Genomic DNA, 23,573 nt, shown 5'->3' on the forward strand with positions numbered 1-23,573 from the left:
TTAACACATCCAAGTGCCGGGTTCTGCAGTTTGGTCACAGCAACCCCATGCAGAGCTACAGGTTGGGGTCAGAGTGGCTGGAGAGAGGCCAGTTAGAGAGGGACCTGGGCGTACTGGTCGATGGTAGGCTGAACATGAGCCTGCAGTGTGCCCAGGCAGCCAAGTGGGCCAATGGCATCTTGGCCTCCATCAGGAACAGTGTGGCCAGCAGGAGCAGGGAGGTCATTCTGCCCCTGTACACTGCACTGGTTAGGCCACACCTCGAGTACTGTGTCCAGTTCTGGGCCCCTCAGTTCAGGAAGGATGTTGACTTGCTGGAGCAAGTCCGGAGAAGGGCAGCGAAGTTGGTGAGGGATTTGGAACACAAGCCCTATGAGGAGAGACTGAGGGAGCTGGGATTGCTCAGCCTGGAAAAGAGGAGACTCAGGGGTGACCTTATCACTCTCTACAACTACCTGAAGGGAGGTTGTAGACAGGCTGATGATGGTCTCTTCTCCCAGGCAGCCAGTACCAGAACAAGAGGACACAGTCTCAGGCTGCGCCAGGGGAGGTTTAGGTTGGATGTTAGGAAGAAGTTCTATGCTGAAAGAGTGATTGCCCATTGGAATGGGCTGCCTGGGGAGGTGGTGGAGTCGCCGTCACTGGAGGTGTTCAGGAGGAGACTTGATGGGGTACTTGGTGCCATGGGTTAGCTGTTTGGATGGGTTGGATTGGTTGATGGGTTGGACGCGATGTTCTTGAAGGTCTCTTCCAACCTGCTTTGGTTTATTCTAAACCTCCCGGCAAAGACCTTTCATGAGTATTTCACTCTGACTGTGCCCTTTGCTTCTCTGGATTTCATAAGACCCCACATTTTTGGGTAGTCTTTCTTACTAAAAAAATCTTGAGACAGCCTTAAGCTGCCTATAGAATGACTCATCAACATCTTCCTCCTGCTTGGGTGGTCTATAACAGACTCCAACCAGGATGTCAGCCCTGTTGGCCTTCTCTCTAATTCTCACCCACAGGCACTCAACCCAATTGTCCCTGATCTCCAGCTCAATGGCATCTAGTGCCTTCCTGATGTAAAGGGCCACCCCTCCACCCCTTCTTCCTTGCCTGTCTCTCCTGTAGCCATCAATTGCAGTGCTCCAGTCATGTGAGTCGTCCCACCACGTCTCTGTGATGGCAACTACATCATAACTTTCCTGCTGCAGCAAGGCTTCCAGGTCCTCTTGTTTGTTGCCCATGCTTCATGCATTAGTGTACCTGCACTTCATCCGGGCTGCTGGTTTCACCTCTGGCTCTGACTTATCACCCCCAGACCCCAGCCTGGGGGGACTGGTTTCAGCCCCTTCCCCCTTCGAAACTAGTTTAAAGCCCTATCTATGAGACCTGCCAATTCCCTTCCTAGAATCTTTTTCCCTTTGGGGGATAGGCCATTCTCATACACTCTGATCTTACCCCTCCTCTGGGACAGATGTGCTCCGTCTCTTGCCAGCTGGCCTGGTGAAGCAGAAAGTTTTTCAAGATCGAAAACCCAAAATTCTTTTGACTGCACCAGCCTCTAAGCCACTTGTTGACTTCAGCTGCTGACCTGTTCCTTATGGTATTCCCTCCTGCAACTAAGGGTATAGACGAAAAAATTATTTGTGCACCTGACCCCTCAACCAGATCTCCCAGGGCCCTGAAGTCATCTTTGATAGCCCTGGGAGTTCTGGTTGCAACATCATCATTCCCTAACTGCATAACTATCAAGGGATGATAGTCAGAAGGCTGCACCATACCAGGCAGTCTTCTGGTAACATCTCCAACCATGGCTCCTGGAAGGCAACAAACCTCCCTGTGAGTAGGGTCTGGCCGACATATGGGGCCCTCTGTTCCCCTCAGGAGGGAATCGCCAATAACAATTACCCTCCTCTTTTTTTTAAGGGAGCAAGTCCTGATGCCGAGGAAAGGCTGTTTAACCTTAGGCTGTTGAACCTTAGGCTGTTTTACCTTAGGCTGTTTTGCCACAAGGACAACCCCAGATGGTGTGTCCTCCGATATCAGAATCACCTCACCCTCAACCTCCAATGCCCCATACTTGTTTTCCAAGGGCAGTGGGGGGGGGTGAGGGGAGGCAAGGAGGTTTAACCTTGTGTCTTTTGAGAGGAACCTGCATCCATTCCCCTCTGCTTTTTGGATAACCAGCCTCTACTGGGGGGGCCTGCAGAGCCTGCTTACTCAGGTTCATCACCCTTCTACAATTGCTTACATCTCTAAATCTAGCAACCTCGTCCTTCAGTCCGGCTGACAGTCGATCTGCTCACACCTAATGCAGGAGCTGTTCCCTCTACCCTGCATCTCAAGTGCCAGGCTCCAGCACCGTCTGCAGCTAGATACCTGGACACCTACCTCTTGCTTATGACACTTACTTATCTGCTTATATTCCCCCTTAGTCTGAGTTGAGACTGACTTTTTAAAGGAGTTATTGCGGCGAGTTACCACCATGGCTAGCCCTGCCCACGGGACCTACTGGAGAAAGTTTTTTTAAAAAAAGCGTGGCGGCGCGTGCATCTGAGCGAGAAGCCGGGCTGAAACGGAATCTGCCGCGAGCTGCTGCGGGCTTTTAAACTGCCGCGGCACGCAGTGGAGCCCAAACGATCCCGAACACATGGAGAATCGGAGAGAGCCGATCCCTGCCAAGCGTAGAGATTCCGCGTGGGTCCTTCAGGCTAAAAAGGCAGCAGTCTGCGCCCTTCCATGGCTCCTGATCTCGATGTGTGTTCCCGGTGGAGCTATCCTCTATTTCTCTGAATAAAAATTGCTTTAATTAAGCTACCCGCTTTTTTTTTTTTTTTTAATAGTTAATTCACATCTTCTTAAATTTTATCCTACCTGAGCTCTTGCTGGTTGATACCTCGTTTGGCATTGCTTGAGCAATATATAGGGGGAAAAAATATCCAGTGTTCTCCAGAAGATAAATTATTTCTTTATTTCAGTTTTTACCATAATACCTTTGTCTTCTCATCCCGATTAATGCTTGGATTCACTTTGTGCATCCACAGTTTTGGCCGAATTCCTGCCTAATCAAATAACTAGAGTTATATTTAATTTTTGTGCTTGGGTGTTTGCCATTTTAGGTATGCTTTTAGCTTTCTAACTATTTTTACCTATTAAAAATTAAGCTTTCAATTACCTTCAGAATGGCTAGCTTCCTATTTGGCTAGTGGTTCAAATGACAGTTTAAGTAATCTCATAAATATTCATAAATAGCTCTTCCGTGCTATAGAAATGTGTGTAGTTCATACAGACTTTTAAATTGGAGATGTCATTTGCTATATTGAAACTGCAAAATATGTGGTGGCTATTGTTACATGGAAACCTAGCTATAAAATAAGGTTTAGAAAGAAGTAATTGAGTTCCCTGGTATAGGTTCTGATCTATCTGATTAGAAACCCCCTATCTCCTTTGTGCAGCATGGGGGGGGGGCATGGATGGTGTGGATGAGTCTAGAGTGGAGTGAAGTTGGGCATGGGAAAGGGGAGGAGGAAAAGTGTTGGTTTAATATTTGTCTTTTTGTTTCCTGCTACCTGACTTAATAATTACATTTTAATTTTAATTTGCAATAAATTATTTTTCCTCAAGTCAATTCTGTTTTGCGTGTGGTCATAACTGGTAAGCAATCACCCTGGTGTTATTTCAAATCATGAGCTTTGTTGTTCCTATTCTTCCTACTTTCTCTCCCTGTTCTACTGAGGAGGGGGAGTGAGCAAGCATATGGATGGGATTTTGGCATTTAGTGAAAGCTAACCCATCACACTTGGTTAGTGTTAATAGTGTACTAGAACTCTTCCACTCTGAAAACTTGACATGTAAAATAGTGTAATTTCAATTATTTCACCATTGATTTTTCTCATCTTTTAAAAATGTAGTACTCTCTCAAAACATATTCATAAATATACAACAGTCTGAAGCTATCTACATAAGCATATCTTTAAGGTAAATTTTGGCTACTCATTTATTCCAAAACTACTTTTACCTCATGAGTACATCTGAGTTACTATGTAATGTGTGGGTGATTTATTATTTTTTTTTCACAGATACCAAAGATGATGACTAGAAAGATTAAGCTTTGGGACATTAATGTCCATATAACCTGTCATTTATGCAACGGATACCTGATTGATGCCACCACTGTAACAGAATGCTTACATACTTGTAAGTAGCAATATAATGCTGTGAGTAAGAAAAATTGTATTTTTTTTACTTTGTGTGCTAAATGTTCTAACAGTTCTAGTTAAATTTTAACATTTTACTGTGTATCAGCCAGAATAATGCAAGATTTACTATGGGCATAGAAATTAATAACAAAAATATATTTTTTGTGAGACAAATCAGGAAAACAAAGTTGAAACCATATATAGTAAATGGTAATGTGTGTGTGTTTAGGAATGAAGGTTTTCTGATGAACATTGGAAGAAATGTATCATATTTGCAGAAAGAATATGAGATGATGCAATGTTTCAGTTTTGCTGGAGATAATTTTTTCCACTACATTTGCTTTCTAGATGTTGTTCATCAGCTTTCTTGGTTTTCTTCCCATTCCTTTTTTAGATCATTCTTGAGTCCCTTCTCCATGTGCTCAAAATCTCAATTTCCTTGGTGTTCTGAGTAAAGCATTTAGAACCCTAATCCGGGCTTTTGCTTTGCTTTGTCCCAAATTCTGTAATGTTGTAGTTAACTATTAAAATTAGTCTTGATAGAGGGTCACTATATTTATTTATTTGCAATCCTGCAAGCAGGTGTGCTCAGTTAACATGGGTCATGTCATTTCTCGGGAATGCATTTTTAGAGCAATCTTTGTGTAATGTCCCTTATTATAAATTTATGTTTTCAAAATTTTTTGTTGCTTTTGGTTTTACCCTTAATTCTGAAGGCAGACAGAGCCTCGTGTTATGGGGTGGAAGGGTTTTTAAAGAACAACTATAGGGAAAGTGAGTTTTCTCACTTTGTTTCTTCATTTGTGTCTTTTTAGTTTGTTTCTGACAAACTGAGATTTCCTGTGCTGAATGTAGTTTAGGAGGGGTTGGTATCTCCTTATTTAAATCTGGATATCTACTTCTGGCAAGTGAGAAGTTAGTGGTTTTAGAAGATGGGTTTGGTTCTTTTGTTTACTTGGTTCAAACAGGTTACAGTGCCACCCTTGCAACCAGATCTGCTAGTATATGCTACTGGAGAAGATTGTTATGCAAGATCTGGGCTTAGTGGGCAAAATTACTAGAATTGGTCCAATAATAACCTCTATTAGCAACAGTAGTTTCATCTTAAGTATGTAAATACAATACATAAACAAAGCAAATCTAATGTTTTTTTTTGCTTTAACTGTTGTTTATTCAAATATGCAATCATGTCTGAAGTACATGGCGCTACAGTAAGGGCTGTTGCAAGGCTGCGTAAGATTAAAGAAATCACTGTTTAAGGAAAAGATGTTTAACCTTTTAAAATAATAACAATAAAATATATATAATTTAGGTAACTTGATCTTTTTTAATTTCTGAGGTTTCAGCTGGAGTTTTTTTAGAACTTCAGGTCACTAAAATCTTAATACTGTAATGTATTGCTATTAGTGAAAAAAGAGAAGTACCGGTTAAAATGAGAGAACTGTTTTTCTTTTAATAAAATATGTGGCTATGTATAGACTTTGAAACAGTTATAAAAGCATGCTACGCTTGCATCCATTTTAACTAAAGACCTTTCCTCATTTTATTTTCTGATTGAAGTCTAATTGCAAAGTACTTTGTGAAAGTGAAAAGTTAAATTGCATTTGAACAAAATTATTCAAAGCATCTGACTTGAGGAAAAAGAACTTACTCTTTTGCCTAGGGTTCATTATCATAACATATTCTTCTTCTATGTGCATCCATGATAAACAGTAAATTGGCTAGGCATGCAGTTTCTATAACATCTTTTGAGAAAGTTGAACAGTACAAGTAAATATGCTGATGATCTATTTCAAATGATGTTCTTGTAACTTTATGAATGGGACTGTGTTTCAAATTTAAGTATGTTTTCTTAGGAAGACTCCAATTAGAAATAATTTTCTTACCATAGCTATAACACATCACTTCTCTGAACTGAGAAGTCATTTTTCATGATCATTAAAAATGTTATCTTCTTCAGGCTGAACAACCCCAACTCTCCTAGCTTTTCTTCATAGGAGAGGTGTTCCAGGCCTCTGACCATTTTGTGCCCCTCCTTTGGACCCATACTAACAGGTTCATATCTTTCTTATACTGGGGACTCCAGAGTTGGGCACACTAGTCCAGGTGGGGTCTTATAAGAGTGGAGCAGAGGATGTGATTGACCTCCATCAACCTGCTGGACACACTTCTTTTGATGACACCCAAAATATGATTCACTTTCTGGGCTGCAAGTGCACATTGCCAGATTATGTCCAACTTTTCATCCACCAGTATCCCTGTCCTGGTGTTGCTGGGATAGAATCAATTTTCTATTCAGGAAATGTTTAAGAAGACTGCAGCACTTGATTCAATGAGAGCAAAGTTGCTAAGGCACTTGGTTTTCATTTGTGGCCAGCTATGATATGCAAGTCTCCATAGCAATCAGTGTTTTCAGCAGTTTCAAGTTAGCCAGGCACTAAAGCTAAGAGGAGCAAAATCCAGGACAGCTGACCCAAGCTGGACAACAGAAGTATTCCATACCATAAATATCATGCTCACTATAAATTAGAAACTTTACTGGGGTTGGTCTCTTTTCCTCAATAGTTGCCATCCCTGGAGTGTATTGCTTATCCTTCTGCTCCTGAGGCTGACTCTCCTGTTTACTGTGACCATGGCGTTTTCACCAGAGCTGTGATGATTGCAGTGCCTGACATCTGGCATACAATGATGGGAATGCGCAGCTCACAACCACTACATGGACTGAGTAAAACTTTGTGAACTTTCTTGCTGAGATTATGTGGGCCATCTCTAATCCACTCTACCTTCTGTATGGTTCAACGTCCCCCACAGCAAACTGCTGCCTAAGCTGTCAGCTCGTGGCTTGGACCACTACACTTTGTGCTGGGTTAGGAACTGGCTAGAGGGCCGAGCCCAGAGAGTGGTGGTGAATGGTGCCACATCCAGCTGGCGGCCTGTCACCAGAGGCATCCCCCAGGTATCAGTGCAGGGCCCCATCCTCTTTAACATCTTCATTGATGATCTGGATGAGGGGGTCGAGTCAGTCATCAGCAAGTTTGCAGATGACACCAAGTTAGGAGCAGATGTTAGTCAGTTAGAGGACAGAAGGGCTCTGCAGAGGGACCTCAGGGGTGACCTCATTGCCCTCTACAACTACCTGAAAGGTGGTTGTGGCCAGGAAGGGGTTGGTCTCTTCTCCCAGGCAACCAGCACCAGAACAAGGGGACAGAGTCTCAAGCTGCGCCAGGGGAGGTTTAGACTCGAGGTGAGGAGGAAGTTCTTCACCGAGCGAGTCGTTCGTCATTGGAACGGGCTGCCCAGGGAGGTGGTTGAGTCGTCGTCCCTCGAGGTGTTCAAAGGGAGATTGGATGTGGCACTTGGTGCCATGGTCTAGTTATGGGGTCTGTGTTGATAGGTTGGACTCGATGATCCTCAAGGTCCTTTCCAACCTAAGTTATACTGTGATACTGTGATACTGTAACATGTCTTCCAGGAGGATCTGTTCCATGAACTTATCAAGCACAGAAGTGTTACTGACTAGTCAGTAGTTCCTTATTGGGTTCCATATTGTTGTGAAGAGGTTATAAATTAATGAATATGACATATGAATGATGAAAATAGTATTTTTATTAATGATAAAAATATTAATATTCAATTAATCACTAACTTATATACACGTTCTAGTGCACGTTCATGAAATACATTCCACAAGTGGCTTAGTCTGTGGCTTAGTTAGTGGGGTCTGTGTTGATAGGTTGGACTCGATGATCCTCGAGGTCCTTTCCAACCTAAGTGATACTGTGATACTGTGATACTGTGATAGTATTATGATTAGAACTTAATTGAACTATCTATAGACCATTTCTATATTTATATAATGAAGGGTGCAGTTCCGCCCCTTGGCCACTAGATGGAGACTCGGCGGGACGCGGGCGGCTTCTGGCTATACACAGCAATATTACAATCTTTCTATGTGTCAGCGCTTACTCTGCTAGACGCGGATACTTTGAACTGAGTGCTAGTGGATGGAAAACACGTGGAAGATACCCTGTAGCTGTTGTTTGTAGCAAGGTGGAGGTCCAGCAGACTACTGTCGCTGGACTGGTTCTTAGTCGAGTTGGACGGCGGCGTTGGGTTACTGTCTCCTCTCTCCTCAGCAGTGGAGAGGGAATAATGGAACATGGGCTTAGCTCAGAAGCAGGTTCCCTTCAGGACTCGGTCGATTCCCTCCAGACAACAGGGATCGGTCCTGGTCAGGGTCAGCCCGTGGGGTCGGCCCTCAGAGTCGGCTCGCACGACAGGGCGGGGCGACGGTTGCCGGTAGGCGGGCTCGGAGGACACGGCAGCAGGCAAAGCTACAGGGTTGGCCCAGCTACAGCGATTCTCAGGGCTGATGTAAACAACCTCGGGGAGAGAATGCAGCTGCATTAAGCAGCGGCTTATCGTCTACTGAGCTTAAAGGAATAGTGGGATTTTCAGAGTGGTCCCGGGTTTGGTGCAGTATAGGCACGAACAGTGCTTTAGTCTTCCCTGCGGTTCACAGGGCTCAGAGCGGCACACGTGGCGGCTCCTCTCCCACTATGGTGGGGCTAGTCATATGTGGACTCGGTATCGACCAAGTCCTTTCTCCCCAGCAACTGGGCAGATCTTACCCTCAGGGGTTGGTCCAGTCCTCCGGTGGCAGGTGGGCTCTCCCGGTCGGTACGACTGGCTGTGACCACACTGGGTTTCTTGGGCTCAGCGAAGGTCCTCCCTCTGGAGGTGATCCTCACAATTGCTTCTCACTATGCAGAGGCTTTCAGTATGCGTGCATGTATAACAGAAGCTAACAACAATAAGCTCAATGGCAGAGGCTATGGCTCGAGAGTTGTTCTCTCGAGCAAGCACAGAGACAAAGTGAAAGAGGGGACAACTTGTTTACCAACTGGGTGATACTTATAGATTCCTTGAGGCTGGCTTTGACCAATGGGCACTCTCATAAACAACTGGCTTCAGCCTATAGAAAGCGTGAAGCAAGAATTATGCCCATACTTGGTATTTGCACGAGCACTGCATGCGCTCGGTGCGTGCTGGCCTGGCTAATGCCTTGGCTTTTGTCTTCCTCCTGAAGGAGGGGGAACTTGTCCACATGCTGGGACAAGATTCGATATTTGGGCATAATGTGCCTTCACCACACATATCAGGACCAGTGCTGTTCAGCAGCTTCATCAATGATATGGACAGCAAGATTGAGTGCACCCTCAGCAAGTGGTGGTAGGTTCAGGGCCAAGGCAGGGGTGCACATGGCAACCTCTTCCACAGGGAAGTAGAGAAGAGTTCTAGTTGTTGGAGACTCGCTTCTGGCAGGAGCACAGGGCCTGATATGCAGGGCTGAACCTCATTGTAGGCAAGTCTGCAGTCTTTCCGGAGCCCAAACCAGGGATATCGCTAGAGAACTCCCCAACACGGTGCAGTCACATAACTATTATCCATTACTGATCTTCCAGACAGATGGGGAAAAAGCTGCATCCCATAGTCTGATGGGAATGAAGAGAGATTTCAAGGCCTTGGGATGGTTGGTGAAAGAGTCTGGGGCACAAGTTATTTTCTCTTCCCTACTTCTAGTACCCAGCCATGATATGGAACGGAGTAGAAGAATCCATTCTTTAAATACCTGGCTCCGAGACTGGTGCTACAGGCAGGGCTTTGGATTTCCTGATAATGGCTGGTTTTATAGGATACTAGGACTGATGGTAGTATGTGGGAATTTCTTATCTTGCAAGAGGAAAAGGATTCTAGGACAAGAACCAGCAGGGCTCATTCATAGAGCATTAAACTAGAATCAAAGGGGTAATGGGACAGAGATTGGAGTCAATACAGCTGACCAATATGATCGAGTATTGTTCCTTTATTCTTCCAGTATTCCAGGCCGATGGTGTGAGTATAGCACAGTAAAGTAAAGCACAGAAGAAGGAGGGAAAAGAAAGGCAGAAGTGCGTAGCAAGGGAACTTCTACAACTTATATAAACTCGGAGTGCCTTGTTGGCATGGCTTCATTGGTTCCCTATGAGTGACCACACATCGTACTATTATAGATTATTGGTCCAACTACTAATGACACGTGAGGTTTGTTGATGCAGGTGCATGTCCTGTGTTGTTGTCCTTTCTGTGTTTATAGCTACCAGTGTCCTGTTTTAGTTACACACTGCAGGCACAGCACTGTTTTTCTACACTGCTAGCTGGCTCTGCACTTATGCTGAGCATGGCCTACCACCATGTCGGGCTCTAGGCCTACACCGCCAGATTGCTCACACTGCTCGTCACCGGCATTGCCACAAATCCCCCTTTTTGTTTTTGTGAGCAATCTGGTCGTGGAAGTCGTTCTCATCCCATACAAGATGCTACTTGCAAACACAGAAGCAAGCAAGGTAAAGCTAAGCTGTATAGCAGAAGCAAGAGTTCTGTAGTGCAGCATGTCTATCAGGCTGATGTAACCCATACAAGGCACAAAGCTTAAGTATCATAGTATCATATCATCATAGTATCATAGTACCATAGTATCAGTCAGGGTTGGAAGGGACCACAAGGATCATCTAGTTCCAACCCCCTTCCAATGGGCAGGGACACCCCACACTAGATCAGGCTGGACAGAGCCTCATCCAGCCTGGTCTTAAACACCTCCAGGGATGGGGCCCCAACCACCTCCCTGGACAACCCATTCCAGGGCTTCACCACTCTCATGGTGAAGAACCTCCTCCTCACATCCAGCCTGAATCTCCCCACCTCCAGCTTCATTCCATTCCCCCTAGTCCTATCACTACCTGAGATCCTGAGAAGTCCTTCCCCAGCCTTCCTGTAGGCCCCCTTCAGATACTGGAAGGCCACAATTAGGTCACCTCGGAGCCTTCTCTTCTGCAGACTGAACAGCCCCAACTCCTTCAGTCTGTCCTCATAGGAGAGGTGCTCCAGCCCTCTGATCATCCTTGTGGCCCTTCTCTGGACACGTTCCAGCACCTCCACATCCCTCTTGTAATAGGGGCTCCAGAACTGGATGCAGTACTCCAGGTGGGGTCTCACCAGGGCTGAGTAGAGGGGGAGGATCACCTCCCTTGACCTGCTGGCCACACTTCTGATGCAGCCCAGGATCTGACTGACTTTCCAGGCTGCAAGTGCACACTGAGAGCTCATGTTGAGCTTTTTGTCCACCAGCACCCCCAAGTCTCTCTCCTCAGGGCTACTTTCCAGCCAGTCACTGCCCAGCCTGTATTTGTGCCTGGGATTGCCTCGACCCAGATGCAGGACCCTGCACTTGCTCCTGTTGAAGCTCATGAGGTTGGCTTGTGCCCACCTCTCCAGCCTGTCAAGGTCCCTCTGGATGGCCTCCCTTCCCTCCAGCGTGTCTGCTGCACCACACAGCTTGGTGTCATCAGCAAACTTGATGAGGGTGCACTCAATGCCACTGTCCATGTCACCCACAAGGATGTTGAACAAGACAGGTCCCAGGACTGATCCCTGAGGGACTCCGCTTGTCACTGGCCTCCACTGGGACATGGACCCATTGACAGCCACTCTTTGGGTGCGGCCATCAAGCCAGTTCCTTATCCATCTAGTGGTCCACCCATCAAACCCATGTGTCACCAGTCTGGAGACCAGGATGTGGTGCGGGACAGTGTCGAAGCCTTTGCTCAGGTCCAGGCAGACGACATCAGTTGCTCGCCCCTCATCTATTAATTTTGTCACCTGCTCATAGAAGGCAACCAGGTTGGTGAGGCAGGATTTGCCCTTGGCAAAGCTATGCTGACTGTTCCCAATCACCTCTTCACTATTCTTCTGAGCCAGTAGTGACTCCAGGAGGATCTGCTCCATGATCTTTCCAGGCACAGAGGTGAGACTGACTGGCCTGTAGTTCCCTGGTTCCTCCTTCTTACCCTTTTTGAAAATGGGGATAATGCTTCCCCTTTTCCAGTCTGTGGGGACTTCCCCAGACTGCCATGACTTTTGAAATATAATAGAGAGGGGTTTAGCAACCTCATCTGCCAGTTCTTTCAGTACCTGTGGGTGTATCCCGTCGAGTCCCATGGACTTGAACACTTTGAGGTTCTTCAGGTGATCACGAACCTGATCTGCACTTACAATGGGCAGTTCTTCCTCCCCGTCCCTGGCATTGTCTTCCATAACATCAGGAGTATGGCTAGAGGCCCTTGCAGTGAAGACTGAGGTAAAGAAGTTATTGAGTACCTCAGCCTTTTCCTCATCACTTGTGACCATGTCACCATTTTCCTTTCTGAGGGGGCCCACACCTTCCCTAGTCGTCTTCTTCCCATTAATATACCTGTAGAAGTTCTTAGTGTTCCCTTTAACCTCCCTGGCTAGATTCAATTCGAACTCTGCTTTGGCTTTCCTAACCAGGACTCTTGCTGCTCGGGCAGCTTCCTTATATACCCCCTGTTCTAGCTGTCCTTCTCTCCACTTCCTGTAGAGTTTCTTTTTAAGTAATAGTGTGTCCAGTAGCTCCTTGCTCATCCAGGCAGGCCTCCTAGCATTCTTACTTGCTTTTCTCTTTGTTGGTATACACAGCTCCTGGACACAGAGGAGCAACCAGCACCAGAACAAGGGGACACAGTCTCGGGCTGCGCCAGGGGAGGTTTAGACTCGAGGTGAGGAGGAAGTTCTTCACCGAGCGAGTCATTCGTCATTGGAATGGGTTGCCCAGGGAGGTGGTTGAGTCATTAACCCTGGAGGCGTTCAAGGGGAGATTGGACGTGGCACTTGTTGCCATGGTCTAGTCATGGGGTCTGTGTTGATAGGTTGGACTCGATGATCCTCGAGGTCCTTTCCAACCTAAGCGATACTGTGATACTGTGATACTGTGAGGTGATCCTTGAATACTGACCAGCTGTCCTGGGTCCCTCTTCCCTCCAGGGCTTTGTCCCACGACACTTTGGCTATTGAAAAGCTTAAGCTGAACTAGTTACAATGCTTTACAGAGCTGGCATAATACATGGTCAAAGATAACAAACATTGTAAAGAAAAACTTAGATCTTAATAGTTCCGATCTTTATGTTTCACTCCTCTTATTGACAGAGAAGGCTTGATTATGCCTGAAGACATTGCACACAGAGATTAAGGCACAAATGCAATCCTTAGAACTGTCTTTTACAATCTGCTTTAGGGTTATGTTGCATCTTTATTTTCTCTAGGATGGTCAAAAATCATGAATTGTTTAATGGTAGCAAGATTTCTTTAATCTTAAAGGTAGATCTGGCCAGGCTCTAGCTTCACAGACAGAAAACTTGCAGGCAAACAGCAAGAGCAAAAGAGCTCCATTGCTTTGCCCAATATAAAATTACACATAATAATGTGTTTTTGCTCATCCTATTAATACTGATCTGTTAATGTTCACACAACAATTAAGCAGTCACGACACTCAATTATAAGTTAGATGCTTTCTGTTGACATCTTGGATTATCATGACAGTTGTTGAGGCCAGTGCTAAGCAGGTTTGCTGATTGTCATTTTCATGATAGTTGTGCTGTGTTCATGTGTCTTGTGGTGAGAGGGTTACAGCATTTTGCAAAGTTGATGTTTCTAAGGTTACATCATTTCTAGGGTTGCCATGAGCTAATTATCTCTTGTTGCTGCCATTGAAAGACTTTTTTTTTGCTATGGCGGTATTCTCTCTTCCCCCCCCCCGTTGTGTTTTTTTTTGTTTTGTTTTTTTTTTTTTTTCTGTCAATAATCTCTGCTAAGCAAAATGTAAAGATGAAACTTTATCCTGTAGGATGTCTACAGTCAGAGGCACATTTAGTTAAAATGAGAGAAGACAAAGTTATCAAACCACCATAATATTTAGTCCTAATTCGCATGGTGCTGTGGTACATTCTTCTGAATGATGTTTGTGATCCCAGATTATCATAACAGTTATTGTGATCGATGTTCGACTTCAGGGGAAATGCTGTTTCCTCATGGTCTTGATTCTCCTGCTGTTGTTTATTGCGATGATTGCAGTTAGCAGAAAAGAAGGCTCGAGTTGACCTTATTGTGGCCATCCAGTATATGAAGAGAGCCTACAAGAAGGCTGGGGAGGGACTTCCTAGCATGTCAGGAAATTACAGGACTAGGGAGAATGGAATGAGGCTGGGGATGGGAAGATTCAGGCTGGATGTGAGGAAGAAATTCTTCACCGTGAGAGCGGTGAAGCCCTGGAATAGGTTGTCCAGGGAGGCGGCCGAGGCCCCATGCCTGGAGGTATTCGAGACCAGGCTGGACGAGGCTCTAGCCTGCCTGATCCAGTGTGAGGTGTCCCTGTCCATGGCAGTGTGGCTGGAACTAAATGATCCTTGTGGTCCTTTCCAACCCTGACTCATTCTACGAGTCACTGATTCCACATATTTTGTAACTAATTATTTCTGTTTGTTTTGAATGCAGTCTATTTTTAACTTTGTAATTAATTTTTTGTTTCATTTATTTTATATTTTTAAAATCTATTTTTAATAAATCTGTTTTATTTTGTTTTGATTTTATTATATATATTTTTTCCCTAAGTTTAATTTTAATATTTTTTCATTATTTTTACATGCTTTTCATTGTTTTTGTTTAATTTTTTAATTTATTTTCATTCCAAGTTTTTATTTTTTGTAAATTATTTTTATACTTTTTCTTTTTAATTCTAATTTGAGTAATTTAATTTTTTATTTTGTTTTGAATTTATTTCTTTTATTATTTTTTGTTATTTTATTTAATTTTGAAGCTACTATTTTCTATTCTGAATTTATTATTTTCATATGTTTAATGTTTTTACTTTTAATCTGGTTCTTTTGTTTAATCTTTAATTAATTTTTTATTTTTGTGTTTTAATTATTTTTTATACTGTTTTAGTGTAATTATTTTTTATGTTGTTTTAGTGTATTTTTTTCATTGTATTTTATTTTTTATCTATATTTTTAAATTATTTTTTGTTAATTTTTTGTTAATTTTAATCTAATTTTGATATATTTTTTCTACTTGATTTTTTGTTATTTTTGTATTTTCTTTTTTTCCTTTGTTCTTTAAAATTTTATTATTATTATTTTTAACTTACTTTTTGTAATTTTAAAATTTATTTCTTTTTTACCTTCCTTATTATTTTTATTTTGCTATTATATTTTTAATCTGTATTTTAATTTGTTATTCTAATCAATTTGTTATTTTAAATTTTTAATGTATTTTTTAATCTAGTTTTTAATATTTTATTTTTTATTTTATATTTTTTATTTTAATTAACTTTTTCTTTGCATGGTTATTTTATTATTCTATGTTCTATTTTAATTTTTTTTTATTTTTTAACCTTATTTTCTATTAATTATTTTTTATTATTTTTTTAATTTTAATTTTCTTGAATTTTTCTTTTTCAAGATTTTTTTTGTTTCTTAATCTAGTATTCTTGATAATATTTATTTTTATTTTTTGCTAACAATCCTTATGTTTTTTGTTAATAGCTATTTTTTGTTAGTAATCCTTATGATTTTTAGTGTGTCATATTTTGGTTTTATTGTTGCTCTTCTTTTTTATTATTCTGTTATTTAGTAGTCTATTTTTGTATCTAGAGTTTTTGTACTTTTGTTATTGTTCTTTATTGTACTTTTTGTATCTAGGTTGTAATTTTTTGGTTTTGTTTTGTTATATATTTGTAGTGTTAAATTTCTTCGGTACTTGTTTTCTTTTTACTTTTTTTTTTAATTTTTTGTATTTTTTCTAGTCTATGTCTAAGAAGGAAATATAAAGATGTTACATTAGCTAAGGAATACTTTTTTAAAACTAATACCTATTTACTACAAACCTTAACTATATTACATGGAGCTCCTTTGAAATGCCTAGGCACACAACTAAGAAGGTTCGAACCAAAAGAAAATCTTACAATTTGAACTCATTACTAAGTAGGTATACCTTGCTACAATTACTATGTATTAAGTACCTGTAAATACCAAATGCTTACCATTCATTATGCTTACCAGGAAAACTTAGCAAAACTCTAAATAACAAATCTCTGAAAGACATTACAATCAGAAATGAAGAAATTAGCACTGTTGCTTTAAATCAGAGCAGAGCTTTGGTCGACAAGAGTCATACCAGAAAATCCTCCCTTTTCTGTGGGTGGGGGTAGGGGTGGGTTGAGGGTGGCTAGCAAGGTGTGCCCTAGTTGCAATTGTTTCTGTATTAGGGTCTTAACAACTTGCAGCCTATCATGTCTGAGCGACCATTGTTCCACCCATACTGGTTTATCTGTTCCCATTTTAATTTGAGGGTTGGTTGCTGACTAGTAGCCACTAAAAAGAAGGAACGGTAACAAGTTTTGCTCCTAGCTGACTTAAGGCTTCTCAACCCAAAAGAGCAACTGGAAGGGTTAACACGTACGGTCTTACAGTGATTGATTTGCTGTCGTTAAAAGCTAATTGCACTGGCTCTTTGCTAACCTAGGTTGTTTGGATACCTTTTAAACCCATGACTTCAGCATTTGCCATGAGCAATGGCTAGTGACCATTCCATTTATGACGAGGTATAACAATTGCCATTGTCTCCAGTATCCACAATCATTGAAAATTGTATAGTTTGTCCACAAGGGTGTCTGACAGTTACAATCTGTTCCAGTTTTCCCTTTTGGATTTCTAGGGCTAATAAGATATTAGGCATATTGGTGGAACCCGAGCCTTCTTGCCCTCGGATCCTGTTAGAAGTTTTAGGTACTCGGGACTCAAGCGGTATTAGCTGAGCAGTTTTGTTGCCAACAGGAGTGCTAACAGAAGGGGCATTGGTATAGAGCATAATTTTCATAGCCCAGTCATAATCAGAATGTATTGAACCAGGAATTATAAGGATGCCCTATCTAGAGGTAGACAATCTGCCAATTAACAGAGCACAGGGTCTGTGACCCAGAGGACCGTGCCAATTGAACTTGACAACGCTTTGTGGATTCAAGAGTGATATGTGGCTGTTGTCAGGTCCACTATGTGCTGCCAGAGGTGGCTGCAAGGGGGGGGGGGGGTGGGTCCAAGCACCCTGTTTTGGTGTCGTTGCACGGGGTATACTCGCGCTGCGGGAGCAATTTCCCTGCCTATGACAATCTGGAGTAAAATTATTAGGTCCGTGACAGTGAGCACAGCACTTTTGAGTCTGTTCAGCAGTGAGGCAATTTGATTTAAGGTACCTAGGTTTCCAGAAGTATGATGTTTTCCACCCAGGTTGTTTCCCTTGTGCGACGGTGGTACTGGTGATTTCAGGACTGCTTCTATGGCCGTGGCTAGATACGTTGCTGTTTGTCGGTGCTTCATTCGTTGTTGCATCCAGCAGTCATGAGACAGTGGCACCTGTTGATGAAATTCTGAGAACCTGTTTAGTTTCTTCATTAGCATTGTCAAATGCCAGAATATCCATCATTTTTACCTTCACATTGTGAGTCAGGTATGAATGTCGTATCTATGGTATCGACAAAAGAACCAAGTGGCCCTGTTAGACCCTGACGAGTAGTGAGAAGCGTAGGATCACATTTATTGTCCTGGATTCTGGACCACTCTTTGATCGCTATATCCTGACTTAATTGCAAAGCCTTATCAGGAAGTTGCATTTGCTGATATGATCTAGCAAAATGTGGCCAGTTGATGTTGCCCCCTTAAGAAAGGGAATATGGTGGACGGAAGTTGGTAAACGGAAGGAATAGTCTAAACTAATTTCATTGGAAGAGTGGGAGGAAGCACCTTCTGAACTGGGTGTGAACTGGGAATGAACTGGGCACTCTGGTGCTTCTATCTTCAGTCTTGCTTCCGCCTTTCCACGGTGCAGCAGCTCTGCAGCTATCTCTGTGCTGGGCTTTCTGCCAAGGCCTCTGCCTTGAAAACCAGATAACGGCCGGTATTAACTCCCTTCCAATTAACACAAACTGCTTCTAACATTTTTTTTCCTCTCTTTTCTCTCTCTTTCTATCCCACTCTGGGGAAAGTGGGGGGAGAGAGGGGAGAGCGGAGGTGGGGAACCCCCTCTCTGCCGAGGGGAGGTTACTCTGATTTCTGTGTTACTCTGTTGTATATTTTTGTATATATTGTAGATATTGTAAATTTGTAAATATCTCCCTGCAAATCCTACATTGCTTTGTAAATATAGCTCCACTGCTTTGCTAATTCAGCTTGTGAGTTTTTTTTCCTTTCCCTTCAAGTTTTTTTCCCTTTTACCTTACAAGGGGGAAGGGAGGAGGCTTCTCAGCCTTACCCTTCCACCCACCACACAAAAGTCCCGCCCCATCGAGGTGGTTAGCAGTGACAGCTTGTAAAAAGTCTGCTGGCTACCGGGGCGTGGCTTCCAAGTGAATTGCCACTTAAGGGAGAAGTTGCAAGGTCTGGCATGGGTTGAAACTCAGAGAGTATTGTCTTAGGATCTAACTTTGTTTTGCAATCAGGATATCATCCATAGACTTATAGATGAGAAAGTCACAATGGGTCTGTCTAAATGGGAACAAAGACCAAGCCAGAGAATTCTGGCATGCCTTGAGGCTACCCATTGGTATCAGTGGGTAGGGTCTGCCTTAATCGATGACTCAGTAGATGCAGACTTTGTTGAATCCTCCGGGTATAAGTAAATTGTAAAGAAAACAATCCTTCAAATGAATAATAATCAGGTCCCAATTTGGGGGGATTGGGAGTTGGGAGGCCAGGTTATAAGGCACCCATCTCCTCCATGATCGATTGCTCTTAGATCATGTAATAAACACCATTTGCTGACATACGTGTGTCAACAGGGATTAACAAATGTGTTGAAAACAACTGATTGATTACAGCATTTGTGTATCCTGACTGTAACCCATAGGTAGCTATGGCTTGTCTAGCTTCCTTTAACATTTGTCAATCCAGAGATTGCCATAGTCATTGTTGACCTTCTAATACCACAGGAGATGCATGTACAGGAAAATCTACAGATTCTCCATCTGTGACTATATTTCCCACAATACCTTTCCACCAGCACAGCAGGACAGTTCCCTGTCCCTCCCACCTCCCAATCGTCCTATCGGAATTCGATTGGAACCTCCGTCCAGTGCTATACTCTGCTGATAATGTCTGGAATGTAGGAGGCGGGGGGGGGGAGTGTATCGCAGCTGCAACCGCTGGGGGCGGGGAAGGGCCGCGGGTGCAGGCCGCTCCTTCCGGGGCTGCTGCCAAACCGCCACCATGGGGATGGCCGCTGCCATTGTCAGTGCTGATATCGGTGGTGCGTCAGTCGGTGCCGCCTTGGTTGGAGCCGCCGGTACTTGCAGGGGCCATGGGGGCTTGCGGGAGTGTGACCGTTTGAGACTGTCCCCTTAAGAAAGGGAATATTGTGGTCGGATGTTTGTAAACGAAAGACGGATCTAAACTAATTTCATTGGTAGACTGGGGGAAAGCACCTTTTGAACTGGAAGTACAGCAGCTTCCTGGGCATTCCTGCACCTTGCTTTCCCCCCTTTTGCAGCTCGCAGTTTTCTGGGCTTTCGGCCAGGTTTGACCTTGGAGCAGGTAAGAAACCCTCTAACATTCTAACACATAACTGCTTTTAATTAATTTTCTCTTTTTCTCTCTTTCTAACCCTCTCTGGGGAAAGGGGGAGAGAAGGGGGAGCAGAGGTGGGGAACCCCCCTCAGCTGAGGAGGGAACCCTCATTTCTGTGTGACTTTGTCATATATTTCTGTATATATTGTAAATACTGTAAATTCTGTATATATTTCCCTGCGTTCCCTAAACTGCTTTGTAAATATACAGCACCCACTCCTTTGCTAATCCGGCTGTGCGTTTTTTTTTCCTTCACTTTATGGGGGAAAGAGAAGGCTCGGACCTTCCCTTCCAACCCTACGACATTCTTTTTCTAGGCTTACCCAACGTGCAGCAGATAATTAGCTTAATTTATTACTTTATTGATTTAGTACTTTATAGTCGGATTAGCAAACATGAAGGTGTTGTGCTTTGTACAACGATTATTCTTTTCAATTTTTGGGGCTCTGGTTTACAGATATTGTTTGGGTTTGATTTTGGATTACCTGGGTAAATATTTGGTGCGGACAATTTATCTGTGGGTTATGTATAGAGTTAGATTATGGTATGGAAAATGCGTGGATTTCTTTTGGCCAGCGAGATACAGAAATGTAACTACTACCCTCCCAATTGACCAGCCGCTGCTCTCCTTTTTGGGCTGCGGGAATCGCCATCGCTGCCGAGTATTGCAGCGAGGAAGGAGCAGCCGCCCTTTCACGTGGTCAGACTCGTGATCCCAGCGGTGGGAGCGGCTGAATTTAAAAGGCACAGCTGCGGCTCGGGGGTTCTCTTCGTCGGGCAGCCCGTATTCTCTTGTACTCTCACGCGCCGCCCTTCTTTTTTTTTTTTTTTTTTCTTTCTTTCTTTTTTTTTTTTTAAGTTGGCAGTAGGTGCTGTGGCCAGGGACAGCCATGGTTGTAACTCGCAGCAAAATCTCCCTAAAAAAATCAGTGTCGACCCAGACCGAGGTAGAACAGAAGCAGGTAGCTGTCCAGGTATCTGGCTGTAGAGAATGCTGGAGCCTGGCACTTGAGATGCAGGATAGTGGGGGCAACTCTTGTATAAGGTGTGAGCAGGTTGACTATCTGCTTAATATGGTGGCCAGACTGAGGGATAAGTTTGCTAGCCTTAGAAATGTAAGGAAATGTAGGAAAGAGATGAACCAGAGGAGGAAGGAGATGGACCAAAGGAGGAAAGAGGTGAATCAGAAGAGGAAAGAGTTGAATCGGAGTAAGCAGGCTCTGCAGGCTCCCCCAGCAGAGGCTGGTTATTCAAAAAGCAGAGGCGAATGGACACAGGTTCCTCTCAAAAGACGCAAAGTTAAACCTCCTTGCCTCCCCTCACCTTCCCTGCTGCTCTTGGAAAACAGATATGGAGCACTGGAAATTGAGGGTGAGGTGGTCCTGATGCCGGAGGACACACCATCTGGGGTTCTCCCTAAGGCTAAGCAGCCTAAGGTTAAACAGCCTAAGGCAAAGCAGCCTAAGGTCAAACAGTCTTCTGCTGGCATCAGGACCTGTTCCCTCAAAAAAAAGAGGAGGGTAATTGTTATTGGTGATTCCTTTCTGAGGGGAATGGAGGGCCCTATATGTTGGCCTGACCCATCTCATAGGGAACTCTGTTGTCTGCCAGGAGCTCAAGTTAATGATGTTACCAGTAGGCTGCCTAGACTGGTGCAGCCCTCTGACTTCTATCCCTTACTAGTTATGCAGTTAGGGAATGATGATGTTGCAACCAGAACTCCCAGGGCTATCAAAGATGACTTCAGGGCCCTGGGAGACCTGGTTGAGGGGTCAGGGGCACAAATAATTTTTTCATCAATACCCTTAACTGCAGGAGGGAATACAGTAAGGAACAGGTCAGCAGCTATAGTTAACAAGTGGCTTAGAGGCTGGAGCAGTCAAAAGAATTTTGGGTTTTTTGATATTGGGAAACTTTCTACTGCACCAGGCCAGCTGGCAACAGATAGAGTACATCTGTCCCAGAGAAGGTGAAAGATCACTGTATATGAGAACGGACTGTCCCCCAAAGATAAAAAGATCCTGGGTAGGGAATTGGCGGGTCTCATCGACAGGGCTTTAAACTAGTTTCGAAGGGGGAAGGGGCTGAAAATAGTCCCCTCAGACAAGAGTCTGGGGGTGACAAGCTAGAGTCGGAGGTGAAACCAGCAGCCCAGCTGAAGTGCATGTACACTAATGCACGAAGCATGGGTAACAAACAGGAGGAGCTGGAAGCCTTGCTGCAGCAGGAAAGTTATGATGTAGTTGCCATCACAGAGACGTGGTGGGACGACTCACATGACTGGAGGGCTGCAATTGACGGTTACAAGCTCTTCAGGAGAGACAGGCGAGGAAGAAGGGGTGGAGGGGTGGCCCTTTACATCAGGAAGGCACTAGATGCCATTGAGATGGAGATTAGGGACGATCGGGTTGAATGCTTGTGGATAAGAATTAGAGGGAAGACCGGCAGGGCAGACACCCTGGTTGGAGTCTGTTATAGACCACCCAACCAGGAGGTAGATGTCGACGGAGCATTCTATAGGCAGCTTAGGGCTGTCTCAAGATCTCCGGACCTTGTTCTCATGGGCAACTTCAACCTGCCTGACATCTGCTGGGAACTCAGCACGGCAGAGAGGAGACAGTCTAGAAGGTTCTTAGAATGCATGGAGGACAGCTTCTTATCCCAGGTGCTGCGAGAGCCTACCAGGGGCAAGGCTATGCTTGACCTCCTCTTCACCAACAGGGAAGGACTGGTGGGTGATGTGGTGGTTGGAGGGTGTTTGGGGTCAAGTGACCACGAGATAATTGAATTCTCGGTTTTTGGTCAAGCTAAGAGGGGCGGCAAGAAGACCTCCACTCTGGACTTCCGGAGGGCAGACTTCGGGTTACTCAAGGGACTAATTCAGAGGGTTCCTTGGGATAAAGCCCTTAAAAACAAAGGGGTCCAGGAGAGCTGGACCTACTTCAATGAAGAATTGTTGGAGGCTCAGGGACAGGCTGTGCCAATGTGCGGGAAGATGAGCCGCCGGGGCAGACGGCCAGCCTGGCTGGTTCATGAACTTTTAATGGAACTGAGGGAAAAAAAGAGGGTGTATCGCCTTTGGAAGAGAGGGAAGGCAACCCACAGAATGTTTAAAGATGTTGCTAGGTCTTGTAGAAAGAGAATTAGGGAGGCAAAAGCACACTTGGAGCTTAAACTGGCCTCTACTGTGAAGGACAACAAAAAGTCCTTCTATAAATACATTAATAGTAAGAGGAAGGGAAAGGACAACCTCCACTCCTTGGTGGATACGGAGGGGAACATTGTAACAAAGGATGAGGAAAAGGCAGAGATACTTAACACCTTCTTTGCCTCAATTTTTACTAGAAGGACAGAACATCTTCCTGACAGCTGGCCTGCAGAGCTGGCAGAAGGAGCCAGGGAGCTGCACAGTTTCCCTATGTTCCATGAGGAGGTGGTTGGAACTCTCCTTAGCAGCTTGGATCCCCACAAGTCCATGGGACCAGATGGGATCCATCCTAGTACGCTGAGAGAGCTGGCAGATGAGCTGGCCAAGCCACTCTCCATCATTTTCCAGCAGTCCTGGCTCACTGGCGAGGTCCCAGAGGACTGGAAGCTGGCCAACGTGGTGCCCATCCACAAGAAGGGCCGGTTGGATGAGCCAGGGAATTACAGGCCTGTCAGCCTGAACTCAGTGCCAGGCAAGATCATGGAACAGGTCATCCTGAGTGCAATCACACAGCACTTACAGGATGGCCAAGGGATCAGGCTTAGCCAGCATGGATTTAGGAAGGGCAGGTCCTGCCTGACCAACCTGATCTCCTTCTATGATCAGATGACCCGCCTGGTGGATGTGGGGAGGCCTGTTGATGTAGTCTACCTGGACCTCAGCAAGGCCTTTGAC

At 44.2% G+C, this 23,573-nt stretch overlaps 1 protein-coding gene across 1 annotated transcript in view; it reads left to right on the top strand.

Annotated features, from left to right (window-relative positions):
• Window positions 1-23,573, top strand: part of PCGF3 (polycomb group ring finger 3) — a 396,460-nt gene that overhangs the window by 288,097 nt on the left and 84,790 nt on the right. The window contains exon 5 of the mRNA XM_068155307.1: window positions 4,065-4,182. Within this exon, the coding sequence (XP_068011408.1) occupies window positions 4,074-4,182 (109 nt within the window). The 5' untranslated portion in view covers window positions 4,065-4,073. The remainder of the gene's footprint in view (window positions 1-4,064; window positions 4,183-23,573) is intronic.

The sequence above is a fragment of the Melanerpes formicivorus genome, unplaced genomic scaffold (assembly GCF_026170545.1).
Source record: "Melanerpes formicivorus ecotype bairdi unplaced genomic scaffold, bMelFor1.0.p_v2 SCAF_31, whole genome shotgun sequence".
NCBI classification, from domain to species: domain Eukaryota; kingdom Metazoa; phylum Chordata; class Aves; order Piciformes; family Picidae; genus Melanerpes; species Melanerpes formicivorus.